Source organism: Dipodomys merriami, unplaced genomic scaffold (genome assembly GCF_024711535.1).
Source record: "Dipodomys merriami isolate MVZ:Mamm:240054 unplaced genomic scaffold, mDipMer1.0.p SCAF_69, whole genome shotgun sequence".
In the NCBI taxonomy this organism is placed as follows: domain Eukaryota; kingdom Metazoa; phylum Chordata; class Mammalia; order Rodentia; family Heteromyidae; genus Dipodomys; species Dipodomys merriami.
This window is the reverse complement of record NW_027206279.1, coordinates 1181385-1199261: the sequence shown is the minus strand read 5'-3', so window position 1 is coordinate 1199261 and position 17877 is coordinate 1181385. Positions and strand designations below refer to the sequence as shown.

The 17877-nt window shown below is 50.8% G+C and overlaps 1 protein-coding gene across 1 annotated transcript in view; it reads left to right on the top strand.

Annotated features, from left to right (window-relative positions):
* Window positions 1-787: 787 nt before the first annotated feature.
* Window positions 788-17877, top strand: part of Ryr3 (ryanodine receptor 3) — a 348483-nt gene continuing 331393 nt past the window's right edge. The window contains exon 1 of the mRNA XM_070005709.1: window positions 788-947. Coding sequence (XP_069861810.1) covers window positions 897-947 — 51 coding nt within the window. The 5' untranslated portion in view covers window positions 788-896. The remainder of the gene's footprint in view (window positions 948-17877) is intronic.

Sequence of the window (17877 nt, the reverse complement as noted above, 5' to 3'; positions counted from 1 at the left end):
GTCGCTGTATGTCTGTCTGTCTCTGTGTGAGTGTGTCTGTGTCTCTGTGTCTGTCTTTCTCTGTGTCTGTGTCTCTCTGTGTGTCTGTCTGTCTCTGTGTGAGTGTGTCTGTGTCTCTCTGTGTGTCTGTCTGTGTCTGTCTGCTTGGGGTTGTTAGCCTTTCCAGCTGTTGGTCTGCCGCTCTCGGCTCCGGGTCTGTGGTGGCCGTGCGGTCATCCAGCAACGCCCGCTCACGCCGCAGACCCGGCCGGGCCTCGGGGCTGGCTGGCGGCCCTGTGGTTTCCTTCCCGCGGGCAGAGGCGAGGGCGGCCCGAGGACAGGCCCGGGCTCGGCGGCTCGCGGCGCCCCCGCCCCGGCCTCCACCGGGCCCGCGGGTACCTGGGGCCTCCGGAGGGCAGAGCCGGAGCCTTTACTCTGAGGGAGAACGCGGCGGGCGGCGGGACTGTGCGGGGGCGGGCGGCGAGGCTGTGCGGGCGCCGGCGGCGGGGCTCCGCGGGGCGGGCGCGGGGCTCCGCGGGGGCGGGCGCGGGGCTCCGCGGGGGCTGTGCGGGGCGAGCGCGGGGGCGGGCGGCAGGGCTCTGCGGGGGCGGGGGCGGGGCGCCGGCGCCGGCTCTCTCGCGCGCGTGTGGAAGCCGCCCTTGGTCTGTGAATGGGAGCGGGGTGGGGGCCGACCCTCCCTCCTCCCGCTCGGGGCGGGGCGGGGCGACCGCGGTTCCGGCTCCGGGCTGAGCTGCGCGGGTGGGCGGGCTGCCGGCGGCGCCGCGCTCTGCAGTGCGGTGAGGTTCTCGGCGCCCGGTTCTCGGCTCCCGGCGCCCCGCACGGTCGGGGATCCGCTGGGCGCAGCTGAGCTGAGCCAGGAGCGGCGGCGGCGGTGGCCGGGGCCCCGGCCCGAGGCCATGGCCGAGGGCGGCGAAGGCGCGGAGGACGAGATCCAGTTCCTGCGGACGGTGAGTGTGCGGGCTGCGGGGGCTGCGCGGGCTCCGGCCCCGCGCCCCATCCCGGGCGCCGTCCAGACCCCCGCCCGCCGCGCGGTCCTGGCAACTTGGGGGAAGCCCTGCGCGCCCAACTCCGAGCTCGGCCGGAGCCGGAGCTGCCCCGCGTGCTTTCCACGGCGCGTCCCGCGCCCCGCGCTCCGCGCCCGGGGGCCTCGGCTCTGACCCCCGCGCCCCCGCCCCCCGGTGAGGCGCCCGGTCCAGATGCTGCCCGCGGAAGCCGCCCGGGGCTCCTTCCCCCCCCCCCCCCGCCAGCCGTGGGCGCCCGTCCCGCGAGCCGCGCGGCGCAGAGCCCGCTCCGGGGACGGGCGGAGGCGGTGGCCCCGCGGGGCGCTCGGGAAGGCGCTCTGCGTGGGGAGCCCGAGTGTGTGCGGGGATCTGGACGTGGGGGGCCCAGGCTGTGTGCGGGATCTGGACGCGGGTCGATCCCGGAGTGTGTGCGGGATCTGGACGCAGGTCGAGCTGGGACTGTGTGCGGGGTCTAGACGCGGGGCGCCCCGAGGGCCGCTTCCCACAGCGGAGTTCAGCCGGGTGACCTTGACCACGTCCCACAAACCCCCCCCCCCCAGCCAGTCTTAGTTTCCTCCTGCAGGACACGGACCCGGCGTGGACGGCGGCCCGGCGCCCCGCGGGCGGAGTTCTGGGATCCCCGGCGCCGGGAGGGGGGGGGGGAGTGAAAACCTTCGCGCGGCCCGCAGACCCGCCCGCCGCCCCGCAGCCCCGCGCCCGCCGCGCCCGCCGCGCCCCGCGCGGGGGCCCCGCGCCCCCCGCGCCCCCCGCGCCCCCGCTCCCCCCGCGCCCCCCGCGCCCCCGCTCCCCGCTCCTCCCCTCCCCCACGCCCCGCTCCCCCCGCGCCCCCGCCCCCCGCTCCCCGCGCCCCCGCTCCCCGCGCCCCCGCTCCCCGTGCCCCCGCTCCCCCCGCGCCCCCCTCCCCGCGCCCCCGCTCCCCCCGCGCCCCCCTCCCCGCGCCCCCGCTCCCCCCGCGCCCCCCTCCCCGCGCCCCCCTCCCCGCGCCCCCCTCCCCGCGTCCCCCTCCCCGCGCCCCCTTCTCCGCGCCCCCCTCCCCGCGCCCCCCTCCCCGCGCCCCGCGCCCCCCCCGCGCCCCCGCGCCCCTTCCTCCCCGCGCCCCCCGCGCCCCGCTCCCCCCGCGCCCCCCCCCCGCGCTCCCCCCGCGCCCCCCCGCGCGCCCCGCTCCCCCGCTCCCCGCCCCCCCCCATCAGGCTGCTTGGCTGTTCGGATGCACCTGTGGCCAGGGCTCATTGTCCAGCGCGGCCCGGACTCCCGCCCTGGGCAGGTGTGAGGAGCCGGGAGCCCTGGGCTGGGAAACGCCACCCAGGCGCGTTCCCTGGTCTCTGTCCCACAGGACAGCTTCGTGCCACCCTCTGTCACTTTCTGACTCCGGGGTCATGGCCCGCGGCTCCCGGATCTGAGCGCAGGGGCGTGCCACCCTCTGTCACTTTCTGACTCCGGGGTCATGGCCCGCGGCTCCCGGATCTGAGCGCAGGGGCGCGGGGCGCGGGCTACGGAAGCATGGGCGCTCATCAGCGTCACCTGTAACTATTGCGGTGGCAGGGAACGCGGCGGGCGCACTGAAACATTTTGGCAGTGCGTTGATCAGCTCGAGCATTGTCCTGGCTGAGAAGATGGCTCTTTGACATGGAATAAAATCGTGCTGGGAAACCGTGAACGTAGGCTCTGAAACCTACTTAAAAAATAATAGACCACAGAAAGATATTGGATCAGAGATCCTAATCACATTTTCAGCGATTGTGGTGTCCTGTTTTATTATGATAGTACTGACAACAAAGTAGCTAGAATTATTGCTGGCATGAAATGAACCAGAAGTGTACAGCGGTCCGTGTGTGTGTGTGGGGGGGGTGTTAGACACCTGCTAAACATTCCTGCCCCTTTTGGTTGTTTCCTGACATACACTGGAGACCTGGCTTTTTCTGCTTATGTGGTGCTGAGGAATCAAACTCAGGGCCTCATGCATGCAAGGCAAACACTCTACCACTGAGCCACCTTCCCAACCCCAGAGACCTGCTGTTTCTTAAGTAGAAGGCAGGAGGTAGGAGGCAGGCCCTAAACAAGGGGCTTAGAGGCTCAGCACATGTTCAGTCCATGCTTCTGCACCCCAAATCTTCAGATTTTCAACATGGCATGTCCTCTTCTGATCTGAAATCACTGGCAGGTGTGTTTGCCAGCCAGAGGCAGGTAGGCAGACAGACCGACAGGCAGAATCAATCATCCTCAAGGCTGGAACTTTCCCTCCATCTGCTCCCTCCCAGCTGTTGTGCTGATGTAGCCCGTGTCACTGGTGTGGCTTTGAAGATGCTCAGCTGAAAACCTGCCAGCCACCCGTGTGACAGTGAGAAGAATGACGATTATCCCATCTCCAGACAGTCGGCAGAGACAGCACAGCCGTGCCCAGGAGAAGCTGTTTCCTTCCCATAGATGACAGTCTCCGCGTAAAGGACAAAACTCCCAATCTTCAGTTAGAGTCTTTAAGAAAATCCATCTTACCAGAGGGTTTCAATACTAAACTCAGGCTGAGGTAGGACATGCATGTCTATAGTTTCAGTTAGAGATCGGTCATAGTCTGCACAATATAGCCCTCCAGTTCAAAGTTGTTAACTTCGTTTGCAGCTCTTGTTGAATGCAGACTAGTACATGGGATGAAGATCAGGACTGGCTCATCTCGGTCCTCCTGGGATCCACGCTGGGCTCCTCTCACAGCTGCCTCAGATAAAGCCCGGACTGGGATCCCCAGGGTGGGAAGTGAACTTTCACCTTGTGGTTCATGGATTGGTGCTTGCTTGTCACAGCCATTCATTACGTAATAGAGCTGTGGGTAAAGCCAGTGCTGTGGTAGCTTTTCCTTCAGGGGCAGAAGAGGTTCAAGGCTTCCTCAGCGTGGAGGTCCCAGTGTTGGTGACTGGTAATAGCAGGAGGGTTGGCTGCCGCATTGTCTGGGCTGTGCAGTGAGCAGGGGCTGTCTGCTGGGTCGCGGTGGATGGTTAAATGGCAAACCAGAGAGCACCCCTGAGTTACTCCAGGACTTCCCACCTTGGCAGTCAGCCTCTTCCCCCTTGGCTTCTCAGCGTTGGTTGAGTTTGAGACTGGTATCAGTATGTCTAGATACTTGCTAGCCCCAACTTTCCAGGGAAGTATCCCGAACAGATGTGGGCAGAAGCTGGATGGTCTTCCCAAAGGAATCAAATCAAGCTTGGAAAAACTGTATTCCCAGGAGTGCTCACACGTGGCTAGACTCTCTCCAAAGGGGCTTGAGCTGTAGACCCTGGGGGTGTGTGTGTGTCAGCTGTAAGCTTGGAGATACCTGGGGTGGGGTGTGGCTCCCAGGAAGATGGAGGAACAAGCCTGCAAGCGGAGGGTGTGTGACCCAGGTCGGCTCGCTTTTTCTTGTGCTGATGCAATTAATAAGCAAGGATGAGGACACTGAAATGAAACAAAGTTTTTCAAAAGTCCCTAATTTGTTTTCTAATACTGGAGTAGAGGAAAAATAAGAATGTTTCTCCAGCTCCTTAGGGCTGATCTGAAGGAAAGGTTGTTGAAAGGGAGAAAAGAGGGGAGGAAATTTATCTAGAGTGAAAAAAAATGACATTCACATTTAGAGGATTTGCATTTAAAAAGACTTGACATCTGTGCGTACAGATATAAATATGCTAGGATATTATATAGATATGATATGTCATGTATCTGTGACATATAGATAAATGCACTACAACATACAGATATGCTATGTATATTTGTATATTTGTTTTGTGATCATTATTCCCTCCTCTTAGGAAAGCCTTTGTCTCTCATGCCTTACATTACCCTTTACCTTACTACCACTACTCTATAGGAGTTTTAAATTTGGAAGTGGCTGGCCCATTTCCAGGTTGTTTGTTTGCTTTTGCAGAGCTGAGGATGGAACTCAGGGCTCTGCACTTGCCAGGCTGGTGTTCTTCCACTGAGCTAAATCCCCAAGCTCAGCCATTGCTATCGCTTGAGCAATAGAATCACCTCTAGGTGATTCTTAACCGTCTCTTGTGTAAGACAAGAGGTCCTCTGTCTTAAGATGCTAATACTATACACACTGTCTTAAGATGCTAATACTATACACACGTGTGTATGTTGTGTATATGTGTAATTCTTGCCAGGTCCAACTCAATGTAAACACATCTAAATTAACTCTGTTGTTAAAGCTACCTTTAATGCAAGATTTGTCTAGTAGTGGTAATGAAGAAATTGAACTTCAAGGAATTGTTATTCTAGCACTGGTTCACTGTGACCTTGTATGAATTAGCTTCAGAGACTTTGTTTTTTGTTCTTTGCTCTTCTTCCGTATACATGGAGAGACCCTGCCTTAACACAAGTGTCACAGAAGGCAGCAATAAATACCTGAAATGAGAGGAGACCTCACGGTACTTCACAGGGCATTGCCGTGGTGTCTGGCCTGACCCTGTTTATGATTGGCTCTAACTGGGCAGCACCCCTGAGGGTCATCTCTGCCTCCAGCCCAGACACGGTGCATCACCATCTCCAGCACTGTCTACTAGCCTCACCCAAACCCCAACGTTTCTCCAGCTGTGTGATGAGAAGATGAGAGAGGGCAAGTCCACGGGATGGTAGTCTTCAAACCATGAAGGCCGCCAGGATTCCAGGCACCAAACCAAGCATTCCATCCCTCTTGGTCATCTCAGGAGATGACTGATGCTACGGTTTGTACCTTTATTATTGAGCGCCATAGCTCTTCCTTTCAAAGTGCTTCTCAGTCCCCTGAGCTTTCTTCTATGAGCTCATTCTTTCCCTCAGAGCAGTGAGGATCTGCATTCTTGTAAAAACCTATGTGGTTTTCCTCCCAGTGATTTTGCTGGTTTGCTTTTATCTGCTTGGGGGAATGGCAGCCTTTGAAAAGATTCCTTTTGCAGACACCACATGAGACAGAGGCTTCGGTGGTAGGAGCCCGGCCAGGGCCGAGGCTGCCGGGCACCACCTTCCCGGGGGCTGGGCAGTGTGTCCTGGGTCTCAGGCTGGTGCCTGCCCAGCCATCCTCTCCTACGGGGTGTTTTAGGGACAAAGACACTTGAGCTACTGCAGTCTCTCTCAGTTCAGTGAGCTTCGCCATCGTAATACCACTTAAGAGAAAGAGAAGAAGTCCTGGCCCCTTTGCCTGGATCAGCTACTGGCCTCTGTGGTGCCAACTGTTGCTCCCTTATGTCATTCCCAATTCCAGGCTGTTAGAAAACAAGTTGAGCTTTGCTCTGAGATGATGATGCAGTATTCCGGGATGGAAGAGCCGTACCTTCCCCTCGCATGCACTCACTTCCTCCCCTCCCAGGCTGAGAGCAAAGTGCTGACTTGGCGTTTGTCGCTGGCTGCTGTCCTTTGAGGGGGCTCTGGCCTTACAAGTAGGCTCTGAGCCACTAGTCCTGCTTTTCTTTCCACCTCCTAGTCAGTAACTGCTTCATTGACTTCTGGACTACCACCCCCTGCATAAGCTTGTCTACTTGGGGCATTCAGTGCCCAAGAAGAAGGAAAACAAACACTTTATCCTGAAATCAGATTACAACGAGATTCAGAAATGACACTCAGTGTGAGCTTTTCCCTCTGGGGTGATAGCTGCTTGCTGCTGCTCGCGTTCGCGTGCAGGGGAGACAGGCAGGAGCTCTGGAGAGGGAGCTGCTGCTGCTGCAGAACTTGTCTGGCCATCCATTTTTCCACTGAAGTCAGTTTATAGGTGGTTTTGTGCAGTGCATGCCAGCCAGGATGGGAGCAGGGCATCAGAGCTGTCAGGGAGGTCGGGGAGGAGGGTGCGGGCTGGTGCTAGTGTCAGCATGACCTGCACCTGGTATTTACCTGCTTGGTCTGTCTTTGGGATAAGGCATTGCCTCAAGAAATTCCCTCTATTAAAAACACTGACCTGCAAAATGGTTCAACAAGTACTGTTACTGATGGGCGTCATTAACAGCTGAGCAGAGCCAGTTCTTGTAGGAACGGGAATTAGGTTGGAGGTAGATGAGAGCCCAGGGACCATAGCAGAGAGGGTGAGCCTGGTTCTTGGGGACCTCTCAAGTATGCGCAGTGAGTCCAGGTGCAGGAATCCGAGCTGGGGGAGGGGGCGGGGCCTACCTGCAAGGGAGAGTCTCACGAGAGTTAGGACAAGCACTTTTTACAGCCAGGACTGCAAGAATATAGTTTATTTGTGATAATTTAGACTCAGTGGCAACACCAAGAGAAAAAGTCCCAGCTTTTTAAAAGGTGAGATGGGGCTTCATCAGCATGAGCACTAAGGTGCAGCTTTCCTGAGGTAGAACTAAGTATTGTCAGTTATCCTGTCTTACTCCTAGCAGGCATTAGAGTCCTGCCAACCAGCTGAGGATAACCTTACAGACAAGGTGAGTGCCAGATGCCAGGGAGAGGGGGCCTTCTTCCCCCGCCTGACCCCACAAACAGCCAATGGGGGGCTCCTGTGAAAGTTGCAGGCCAATGGGGACGCTGCTGTGAAAGTTGCAGGCCAATGGGGGCGCTGCTGTGAAAGTTGCAGGCCAATGGGGGCGCTGCTGTGAAAGTTGCTGGCCAATGGGGGCGCTGCTGTGAAAGTTGCAGGCTGTGATAAGACCTTGAGCGTGACCTCGGTGGAAACTTCATAGGTTCTCTCCTGCGTCCTGTAGTCACAGGAAGAGGTGGACATATCTCCATCACCGGCGCGTGTCTTCATGTGTCTGTTGGCCATTTCTCCTTCTGAGAAGACTCTCTTTAGCTCAGCTTATTTATTAATTCAGTTGTTGGTTTTCTGAGGATTTAATTTTTTAAGTTCTCTGTATACTCTGGCTATTAGGCCATGGTTGATCGGTAGCTGGCCACCATCTTCTCCCATTCTGTAGACTGTCTTTTTAGCTTCTTGACTATGTCCTTTGCCATGCAGAAACATTTTAGTTTAATGTGTTCATTTATCAAGTCTTTCTTTGATTTGCTGTGCTTCTGGATCTTTACTCAGAAAGAGGGATGGGTGACTTTGATCAAGATATACTGTAGTTATAAACTGTTTCATTAAATGGCAATGCCTTTGTACAACTACTTAAAGATAATAAATGACATAAAGTAAATTAAAAAAGGTATCCACAATGTAGGAAAGCACTGATTGGAACTGATGCACCCTATGGCATGGACAAAATCCAGACTGTAAATAAGTCCAGGATAGAGGCAGGGTCCAGCTGGCTACAGAGATGCTCTAGCGATGAATGCAAGAGGTCAGATGAAAGTAGGGAGGCTGGGCCCGTGGGGGCGGGGCAGGAGCAGGTCCCTCCCCTGCCGGAGGGGCGGGGCTCACCTCCTCTGTCAGCTGGGTAGAAGGATCCAGGAATAAACCCTAGAAGCTCTGAATAAATCTCTTTGCAGGAGGCATTTTAGGATGAAAAACATAACAGAGAACACATTGGGCAAATGGCTAAAGCCAGAGCTAAAGCACTTGCTATATCCTGCTGTGTTCCTGTTGTCCAGTGCCTGTCAGATGGCCTGTCTTTATCCATTTATAAAGGGGCATTGATGCTGCCTCGAGGGAGGTATTCGAATATAGGAAAGGAGTGGCTTGGGAGAAGTCACCTCCTCGTCCTAAAACATGGCCCAAATTCAACCTGTTCCACACCCCCAGATGCCTGCAGACGGGAGGAACTGCGGACTAAACACGTGGCGGCAGGCAGATAGCGCATATATGAAGCAGGCTTGACTTACCACGGAAGGTAGGCCTGATACACACATTCAGAGAGGAAATTCCTAACACTCCCAGTCAAGCAAAACACGTCTGCAGCAGGGTTCTGAGTCCCGGTGGCGCACTCTGCGTGTATACATTCTCTAGAATTCATGGGCATTTTTATGAGTAGGATGGGGGCTCACAATATATGACAGTATATCATTTAGTACAGTGTGTAAGAGAGATGGGCAGGCAGACAAATTGATAGGCTTAGTAAATGATAGATTTTATCGTTCAAAGGAAATCAGGTTTTTGTAGCCTTTAGACACCCTTTAGTTGTTATGAAATTTTAAATAAGCGATTATTACTGACCACCTACACCTGGACAAGTTCTTGGAGTTACATCGATGAACAAAGACATCTTAATGTTGAATAACTCAGATAGCTCTGGGTTTAGAGAAGCTTAGCTTTGTTTCCAATTTATTAAGCCATATCAGATGAATGTAAAACCATTTTTCCACAGTTGAAAAATTCCTTTAAAATATGTGACCTTGGGGTGGAGGGGGGGGCTGCTGGAAGGTGGGTGGCAGCTGGGAGGTGGGGGGCGGCTGGGAGGTGGGGGGCGGCTGGGAGGTGGGGGGCGGCTGGGAGGTGGGGGGCGGCTGGAAGGTGGGGGGCGGCTGGGAGGTGGGGGGTAGCTGGGGGGGTTGGCTGGGAGGGGGGGCGGCTGGGAGGTGGGGGCGGCTGGGAGGTGGGGGGAGTTTCTTTAGCTCTGTTTCTGTGTCATCATGCATCAAAGGAGGATGATAACGGTGCTTGTCTCAACGCCTGTGGGGATTCAGTGAGCTAATCCATTGAGGGTGCTCCATAGATAGTAAGTCCTCAATAAATATTAGCTATGAATATTATCTCAACAAACAGTATAAACATTGACATTGGTCATACCCGCTGCTCCAAATGTCATTGTGCATTCTTTTTACACTTGGAAAGTACAAAGGCACAGCATTCAGCCTACCTATAAATACGAGCAGGCTTGTGAATGGAAATGAGCCTGCCACCGTGGCAGGCCTCGGAGTGGAGACTGGCAGGTCAGCTCTCAGAGGGACTGCTTTGCACAGGGCCTTTATACAGAAGCCCCGTGACTTCTCCCACAGGAAAGAATGGGCAACAGCACCTGGAGGATCTTTAACCACAAAAGCCTCACTGGCGTGTTTGGGAGGTTTTGTTTTCAACCTATGTGTTATGGGTGGACGTTTCCTCTGCAAGTTGCTTGCATTTCTAACAACACGGTGATCTTCCCACCATGAAGACCTAGCTGTTTGCCTTCTGTGCCCCTTCTCTTGTCTGTGGGTGTGAAGAATGAACCTCAGGCCAAGCCCAGGTCTTGCTTTGCCTTTCACCGCCTTCCCGCCAAAGGGTTGTGGGGGGAGAGAAGGGGGAGGGAGGGAGGGGAGGGAGGGGAGCCCAGGGGGGCGGTGGCACCTGCATCTCCTTCCACATCTCTGCTGGATATTATCCTGTCCTTTCCCCTCGGCTTTCCATGGATCTAAGCTGGGCAGATGTCCGTTCTGGAGCCCTGTTAGGGGTGCCTTCTCCTAGTGAGAGAAGATGCTGGTGCAGTTGAAATCCTCCAGGAGGGACGGGGAGAGAGGAAGTCTGGGCACACCGGCAGGTGGATGGAGTCTTGTTGGTCGTTGTCGTTATTGTTTGTTTTGCAGACCAAGGACTGAACTCGTGGCCCTGTTCACACTAGGCTCACTGTCACGTAAGCCATGCTCCCTGCATGTTTGGGCTATTGTTGCCCAAACAACAGTTTCTGAATTCCTGCCTCTGCCTCTCAGTAACAGGCTTGTGCCACTGTACCCTCTGGGCCTCATTTTAATGTTGTATATATCACTTGTGCGGAGAGTGGCATTTCATTGTGATATTGCCATACATGCATGAACTGTACTTTGGTCATATTTGCTCCTGTTACTCTTTATACAAATATTTAATTTTTTAAACTTATTTTGGAGGTCATATACAGAGGGTTGCAGTTACGTGAGTCAGGCAAAGAGTGCATTTCTTGTTAGACAATGTCACCCCTTTCCTAGTGTTCTGTTTCCCCTCCCGTCCCCACTCACAAATTGCGTAGTTCATTTTCAACATAGTGTCTGCTGAGTACCACTAATGTATTTTCTCATCCTTCGTCCCTCCATGTCCATGTCCTCCCTTACTTTCCAAAGACAGATACACGAACACACAGGACAAAAAGAAAAGAAAACCAAAACAGCAATGAAAAAGGCCCTCTTGTTTCCATCTTCTGGAGTTCAGTCAGATGCACATAGAGCCTGCACCTTTGCTCCCTCCTGCGAGTCGTGTGTTTCTTTGGTCTCACTGTGTGTGATTGCTCAGAGTCCTTTACTCTTTCTCTCCCTTTTCCCCGTGCCATAGTTTTTAACTTTCGTATAAAAATTTTAACTGGATTTCATGACATCCTTTTCCGGGTGCATACAGTATGTTTTGGACATACCATACTCTCCTTCACCTCCTACCTGCTGTTTCCTTCCCACACAATAGTTCCCTTTATTTTCATGTTCTTTTTCTTTTCTTTAAGACCTAGCTCCTGTGTATGAGAGAACACATGCACACCCCTGCTTACCATCGCATTGTTGCCAATAATCGAGTTAGGAAACTAGCTCAGGTGCCTGTCCAGGGCTGACTGGACAAAGAAGTGTGGTGTGCATACACAACGGAGCATTATTCGGTCTTAGAGAAGAATAATGTCTTATTTTTCATCAGGTTAGATAACTCTAGTTAGTTTTTCATTTCACTAGTAGACTTGATCAAAGCAACTCAAGTTTTAATTAGGCTAAACACATGGGACATTTAATTTTTAAAAAGGAAAGATTTTCTCCAACTAACAGAGGATGAGTAAGCTTTTGGTGTCCTTCATGGAAGGTTGTTTTTCCCGGTAGCTTTCCCTGAAGTGGTGAACGCTCATTCCAGCCTTGTCTCGTGGTCTACAGAGCGGCGGCAGTGCTCGCTAACTCACAGCAGTAACCAGGCTGCAATCACAGCCGAGAAACCTCCAGACCAGGCCTGTCTGATTTCCTTCCATCTGATGTGGAGTTTGAGGCCAGTCTAAGTATATTTTATGAGGTATGGAAAGTGATGAAGATGTCACATATGCATGGCTGTGTACTGAAAACTTGACCCTTGAATTCATAGGTTGATCGAGGTGTGGGGGTTTTGAGAGGTGCGTAGGGTTAGGTGAGTGATGGAGTGAATGATAAGGAGAAACGGAGGCTACCACCTCCTCTCTGTTCCGCAGTGTGCCCTTACCCCCTGCCGTGGTCTGTCATAGCAAGAAGACCCTCACTGGATGCCAGGGCCAGATGCCAGAGTTCCGGTCTCCTGGACAATGAAAAATTAGACTTCCATTGTTTATCCTTTGTCCAGTGTTATGTTTCCTGTAACAGGAAACTGGACGAAGGTGTGCATATTAGGTCCTGGGCAATCTTGGTGTCTGGTTGCATCTGTGTAGTGCCTACTATTCTAATTAGACAAATCTTAGACCAGTTGTTCTGACATATTTATTTTTGAACGTAAATATTATTATGCTACCTCTGTAATTAGGCATGATTGTACACAATTCATATGAATGACTGTAATTAGTGCAAGTTCTGCCCAGTCAGAACGTTGATTTTTCCACGATGTGTCTGATTTTTCTCCTGAACCACTGACAGTTAGTTGATGGTCTCTTTGGTGCCAGCACCGTGTGCAGCTCCTCACCAGCTTGCCCTGACTGCCGGCCTCTGAGCTGGGAGTGTGAGGTGCGGCTGCTCTGAGTGTGAGTTCTGGTTTGTCGGTGGCTGAACGAGGGGCCCTTGGTCCTGCCCTCATGTCTGAGCTAAGGGTATTCATACTTTTTTACCACTCTGGAGCTGGCTCCTTTCTGTGCATGTGTACTCCCACAGAGCGTGTGGTAAATACTACCTGTGTAGTTCAGTGGTTGATGCCGCTCCCTCCCCAGCAGCTGTTCATCTTCCAGTGATATAGGAGGAGCTGGTTGTTGGTGGCCGGGGGTGTCGTTAAACTGTTTACTTTCCGTAATTTGTAGCTCGATTAATTGGGAATGAGATCTCAATGGCTCTCCACCTGCACCGCGAAGCAGTTGCAAGTGAAAACCTGGGCCTGTGTGTGTGTGTGTGTGTGTGTGTGTGTGTGTGTGTGTGTGTGCGGTTATGTCCAGGGTTATGTGTGAAGGTTGTGGTTCCATGTCAGGCTGTACTGATCGCAGCAGCCTGTGCCCAGCTCGCAGCTGTTGGGCAGTGGTGGCAGCAGTGCAGGTTGTTTGTGGGCATTGCTCTGGTTCCTGGTTGTGCTAGGGCCACGTCACGCAGAAGACACATAAGAAGACGCGTCCCAGAACCAAAGCGCGCCTGAGCTTCCCAAATAAACGCAAAGTAAACGACACCGTTATTGGGGTTTTAGAATACCCTCCCCTCGCAAGTGGCGCTGTGGCTCAAGTGGTAGAGCGCTCGCCTTGAGTTGAAGAGCACAGGGACAGCGCCCAGGCCCAGAGTTCAAGCCCCACGACCGACAAAAAAAAAAAAAAAAAAAAAACATAGAATACCCTCCCCTCGAACCCAGGGGTTAGGTGTATATAATATGCCATTGGATGTGTTAATACGAAGGTATTTCAGTTGTCTATGGAGTTGCCAAAACTACTGTCTTTCTAAAGAACATCAGGACGCTTACAGTTAGGCCAAGGCCTGGGCCCGGCCACTGATGCTGAGACGTTGTTCCGCATTCCCCTAACCAGCTAGCTTTTGCTGAGCACTCACTACAGGAAAGTGCTAGGGTTAGAAAAGAGTGAAAGGCACGGGAAGAATTTAACTCTGTTCTCCAGATCCTAAAGTTTACTTGATTCTCTAATTAATGGAGAACAAGCTAACACCGATGCAATTAAACCTCAAAATTATGTGAACAAAAAAAGCTATGTTTATGACCCTGTGGACTGATAAAGTGATCTATATAAATATGCATGATAGAAGGTTGTTTAGGACCCGGGTTCCTGTATTTGCACAGAGATTGGAGTAGTTGTAACCACCAGGAAGGGGAAGGGACGTGAGAGGTGGCAGCGGCCTGGCCTTCCCAGTGGAATGAAGGAAGTCTCACTTTGCTCCTAGGCCTTTCCTCGCAGCAGGAGGGGAACTGCTGCTCTAGGCGGTGATTCTATACTGTCTCCAGCTTATTGTGGCTTTGTGGATGAGCTCACGTCAGAGCCACGGCCGTGACTTCTATATTTTACCCAAGCTTTGATTATTCCTCCTCGAGGTCTTGGGGCCAGAAAGCCCAGGACACTGGTCCCGCTGAGCCGCCACCCATTTGCGCCAGCGTCCCAGATAATCCTTCGAAAGTGGAGCTTTGCTCCTGCTCTTTTTCCTCACTTCTTGGCGGTCTATTTCCAGCCTTCTCCTGGAAATATCAATACCTGTATGTCAAGTAAGAGTCTGTGCCAGAGGGTTCCAAGCATAGGAAGCTTCAGGTCAAAGTAGCGGCTGTCCCCTGCACGTTAACTCTTTTGGTTGTTTGCCAACCCCGCAGACTCTCCATTCACCCGCTGCGTCATGCCCCCTGCCTAGAGAAGACCAGCACCATGGACAGGGCCTGTGGCTGGCCTTCAGAACACAGCCTCCCTCTCCAACTTACCATACACTTGTGAAATAATTAGCCTTGATAACGTCTCTCTAGACAAACGTGCTTTGGATCTTCAGGAAGAATACACTGTTAAAATGGTTCCATTCTCTTTTATAGACTAATTTGAATGTTCTTGGTGCCTCAACACTTCAGGATATATCCACATAGTGAAGAAGGCAAAATTACCTGTCTTTAAATTCATCTACCTATTACCTTACTGCTGCTTAGTTTGCTGATGTTCTTCTAAGGAAGCTCGCTAGATAATTCCCTCTTTTTAGGGGGATGTACTGGAGCATAGACAGGCTTAATGAAGTAATTTTGGCAGCAAATTAGTTGTTTAACTAGAAATAGACTCTTAACTTTGCTTGTTTCACTTTGTAATGACAATGCCTGGGGCTGTGGTGTGTGTGTGTGGACATGTACATACAGAAGCACACATAATCTATAAAATGTAGTAAAATGAAGATTACATAAGGACATTTTCAGGCCAAACTGGAGAAATTGGCCATTAACAGAACTTAGCTAGAGTATATAGTTCCTAAGGAATAAAAGTGACCTCATAAAGAGGGTTTTAAAGAGATGGGAAGAGAAACAGAATTAATTCAAGTTTGAAGGACACCTATATGAAACAGTAACAATATATTTAAATTGTGGAGAAGAAAAAAAGATCCACATGTGTCCTAAATTCTAGATAACAACTTAGAATTAGGTAACATCAGAAGAGGGAGATGGTTGATGCCAGAGAATTCTTAAGTCCTTTTTTTATTATTGTAGGAAGGTAAAGATATTGCACTGAGACTTTAAGTTAAATATGTAGGTTAAACCTTCTAGAGTGACCTAGAAGATCGGAAAAAGGAAAGAAGTTTAGACGGGAGGGGAGGAAAGAAGGAAGAAAGAATGTACAACTTCAGAGCAAGTAAAGGAGAGAGAAACAGACAGTGCGAAGTTCAGTGGTCTGACTATCTGGAAGGAGGGACCAGGGGCTCAAGTCAGAGACAAGATTCTCAGAGCGGCTACATACATGAGCAGAAAACCTTAAACAGAATTAAAGATGAGGGCTCTGCGCCGGTGGCTCACACCTCTGATCCTAGCTTCTCAGGAGGCTGAGATCTGAGGATCATGGTTCAAAGCCAGCCGGGCTTTGAACCTCACTCATGTAACTGTGACCCCTCTGCACAGCATCTTCACAAGAACATAAAATTTAAAAAAGATATACGTCCAACAATCACAGAACATTGTTTTCAAGCACATTCAGAAAGAATGCTAAAACTTTTTAGAGATAAAACTTCTGAAAGTTGTAAGAGAATCAGAACAATTTAGATTAAAAATCACTCATTTAAAAAAAGGGTACCTTACATATCTGGAAATTTTAAAGGAAGTTTTTAATAGTGGTTCTGAGGCTTGAACTTGGGGCCTGGTGCTTGCTAGGCTGGTGTGCTCCTACTTGAGTTACACCTCTAGCTCTATCTTTGGCTGTTTTTTTTTTTTTTTTTTTTTTTTTTGAGATGGAGTTTAGTGAATCCTGCCTATGCTGGCCTCAGTCAGAAGTCCTCCAGATATCAGCCTCCCGAGTAGCTAGGATTACAGGTCTGAGCCACAGGCACTGAGCTTACAATCACATTTTTTTTTTGCGTGACCCTAAATTACCATTAAAGAAATCATACCAGTTATTTGTTCAGATTGAATATATAACATAATCTTGTGTTCAGCAGTTCCAGGTTCAGCCAGATTGGAACTATCAGTTGCTTGATTTTGTTGTTGTGGAATTTGTCTGTAAAATTACCTGAGCCCTGTGATTTTGGAGGAAAACTTTTCCCTCTAAATAATAATATGATTATATAATCACGATATACTTTATGCATCAAACATGAGTACATGAAAGTTCATAATATCAGACCTGTCACAATTTTATTTTTATTATTTTTATTATTTTATTATTTTTTATTTTATTTTATTTTTATTATTATTTTTATTGTGAAAATACTGTACAGAGGGGTTACAATTACATGGGCAAGATAATGAGGTCATTTCTTATCAAGCATCGTAGCTTCCTCCTTTGTTTCCCCTTCCCATCCCTTCCCAGCCTCCCTCGCCCCCCCAATCTTCCCCCCCCCCAAAGTTGTAAAGTTCGCTTTCGACATAATGACTTGTACTTCTCATTGTTGCAATGGGTCCACCTGTATTTAAATGATTTGTTTTTTCACCTTCCCCTCCACAAATTATGCCGACATCAAATACAGTGAAAGCACAGGTTATACCATGGGGGAGGGTCATACAAAGCAACAAAGAAATAATCTTATAAATGTATTAGAAACAATCGCAAGAAAGAAAAAAACATTTCAATACGTATCTTAGGGTTCATTTCCCTAACATCAACTTATCTGACCTTTTCTGCTTGACTCAGACATATACTAGTTATTGCAAATAAGGGACACCATGGGACCTAGGTTTCTTTGGGCCTGGCTTACTTCACTTAATATAATTTTTCCAAGTCTTTCCATTTCCTAACAAATGGGGCAATGCCATTCTTTCTGATGGAGGCATAGAATTCCATTGTGTATATATACCACATTTTCTTGATCTGGGTTGGTTCCATATCTTAGCTATGGTAAATAATGCTGTGATAAACATAGTTGTGCTGGAAGCTTTAGTGTGGTCTTGTTTGTGATCATTTGGGTAAATGCCCAAAAGTGGGATTGCTGGGTCATAGGGGAGCTCTATGTGGAGTCTTTTGAGGAAACTCCATAAATGTCACAATTTTAGAATGAATTGTTCCAGTCACCTGAGTGTTGTCTCAGAGTTCTGGTTTATGTTGCTCTTAAATCAGATTGTGAATTTCTCCCTCCATAGGCTCCATTGAGGTTCAACCTCATAACCATTTTCAACAGGAAAAAGTATCCCTTGTGTATATGAACTCAGCATTCAGTTTTGCTCAAACCCTGTCCCCTGAATCCTTTTTGATGCGGGGGGACTAACTGTGATCATGGAAGAGATCCCCAGGCACCATGGAGTATTACATGGGCACAAAGCATGGGAAAAAGAACACAAAAAACTGGGCAGAGTTGGTTGCTTACAACAGTTTGTCCTATTCCAGTTAAGTAAAGCAGAAATGAGCATCCACCACATGGAAATAAGAATAGGTATCTACCATCCCACCTCCTTACTGCAAGGCGCTCATTAAGCCAGGCCTGGATCTGTCTGTGAGGAGGAAGGTGCTTCACAACATTGTGAAGAGAACAGGTTCTCTGAAAGCCCTGAGCCTCAGAAGCCTGCGGTAGCTCTCTGCTCCCACACAATCTCCCCATTTTCCTACCCACTCATTGTTGTCAAATGCAGACTTAAAACAACCTTCCTCTTTGATTCCCTATCTCCTTTACAGTCTGTCAAGCTCCTCCTCTTGTGTTTCTCTCTGAACTGTCTTCTGATGGCACCTTCTGATGAATCATACAAGAGAATTTATTTTGGGTTATTTTGTCACTATTTTGTGCTTCCTCCACCCCAGTT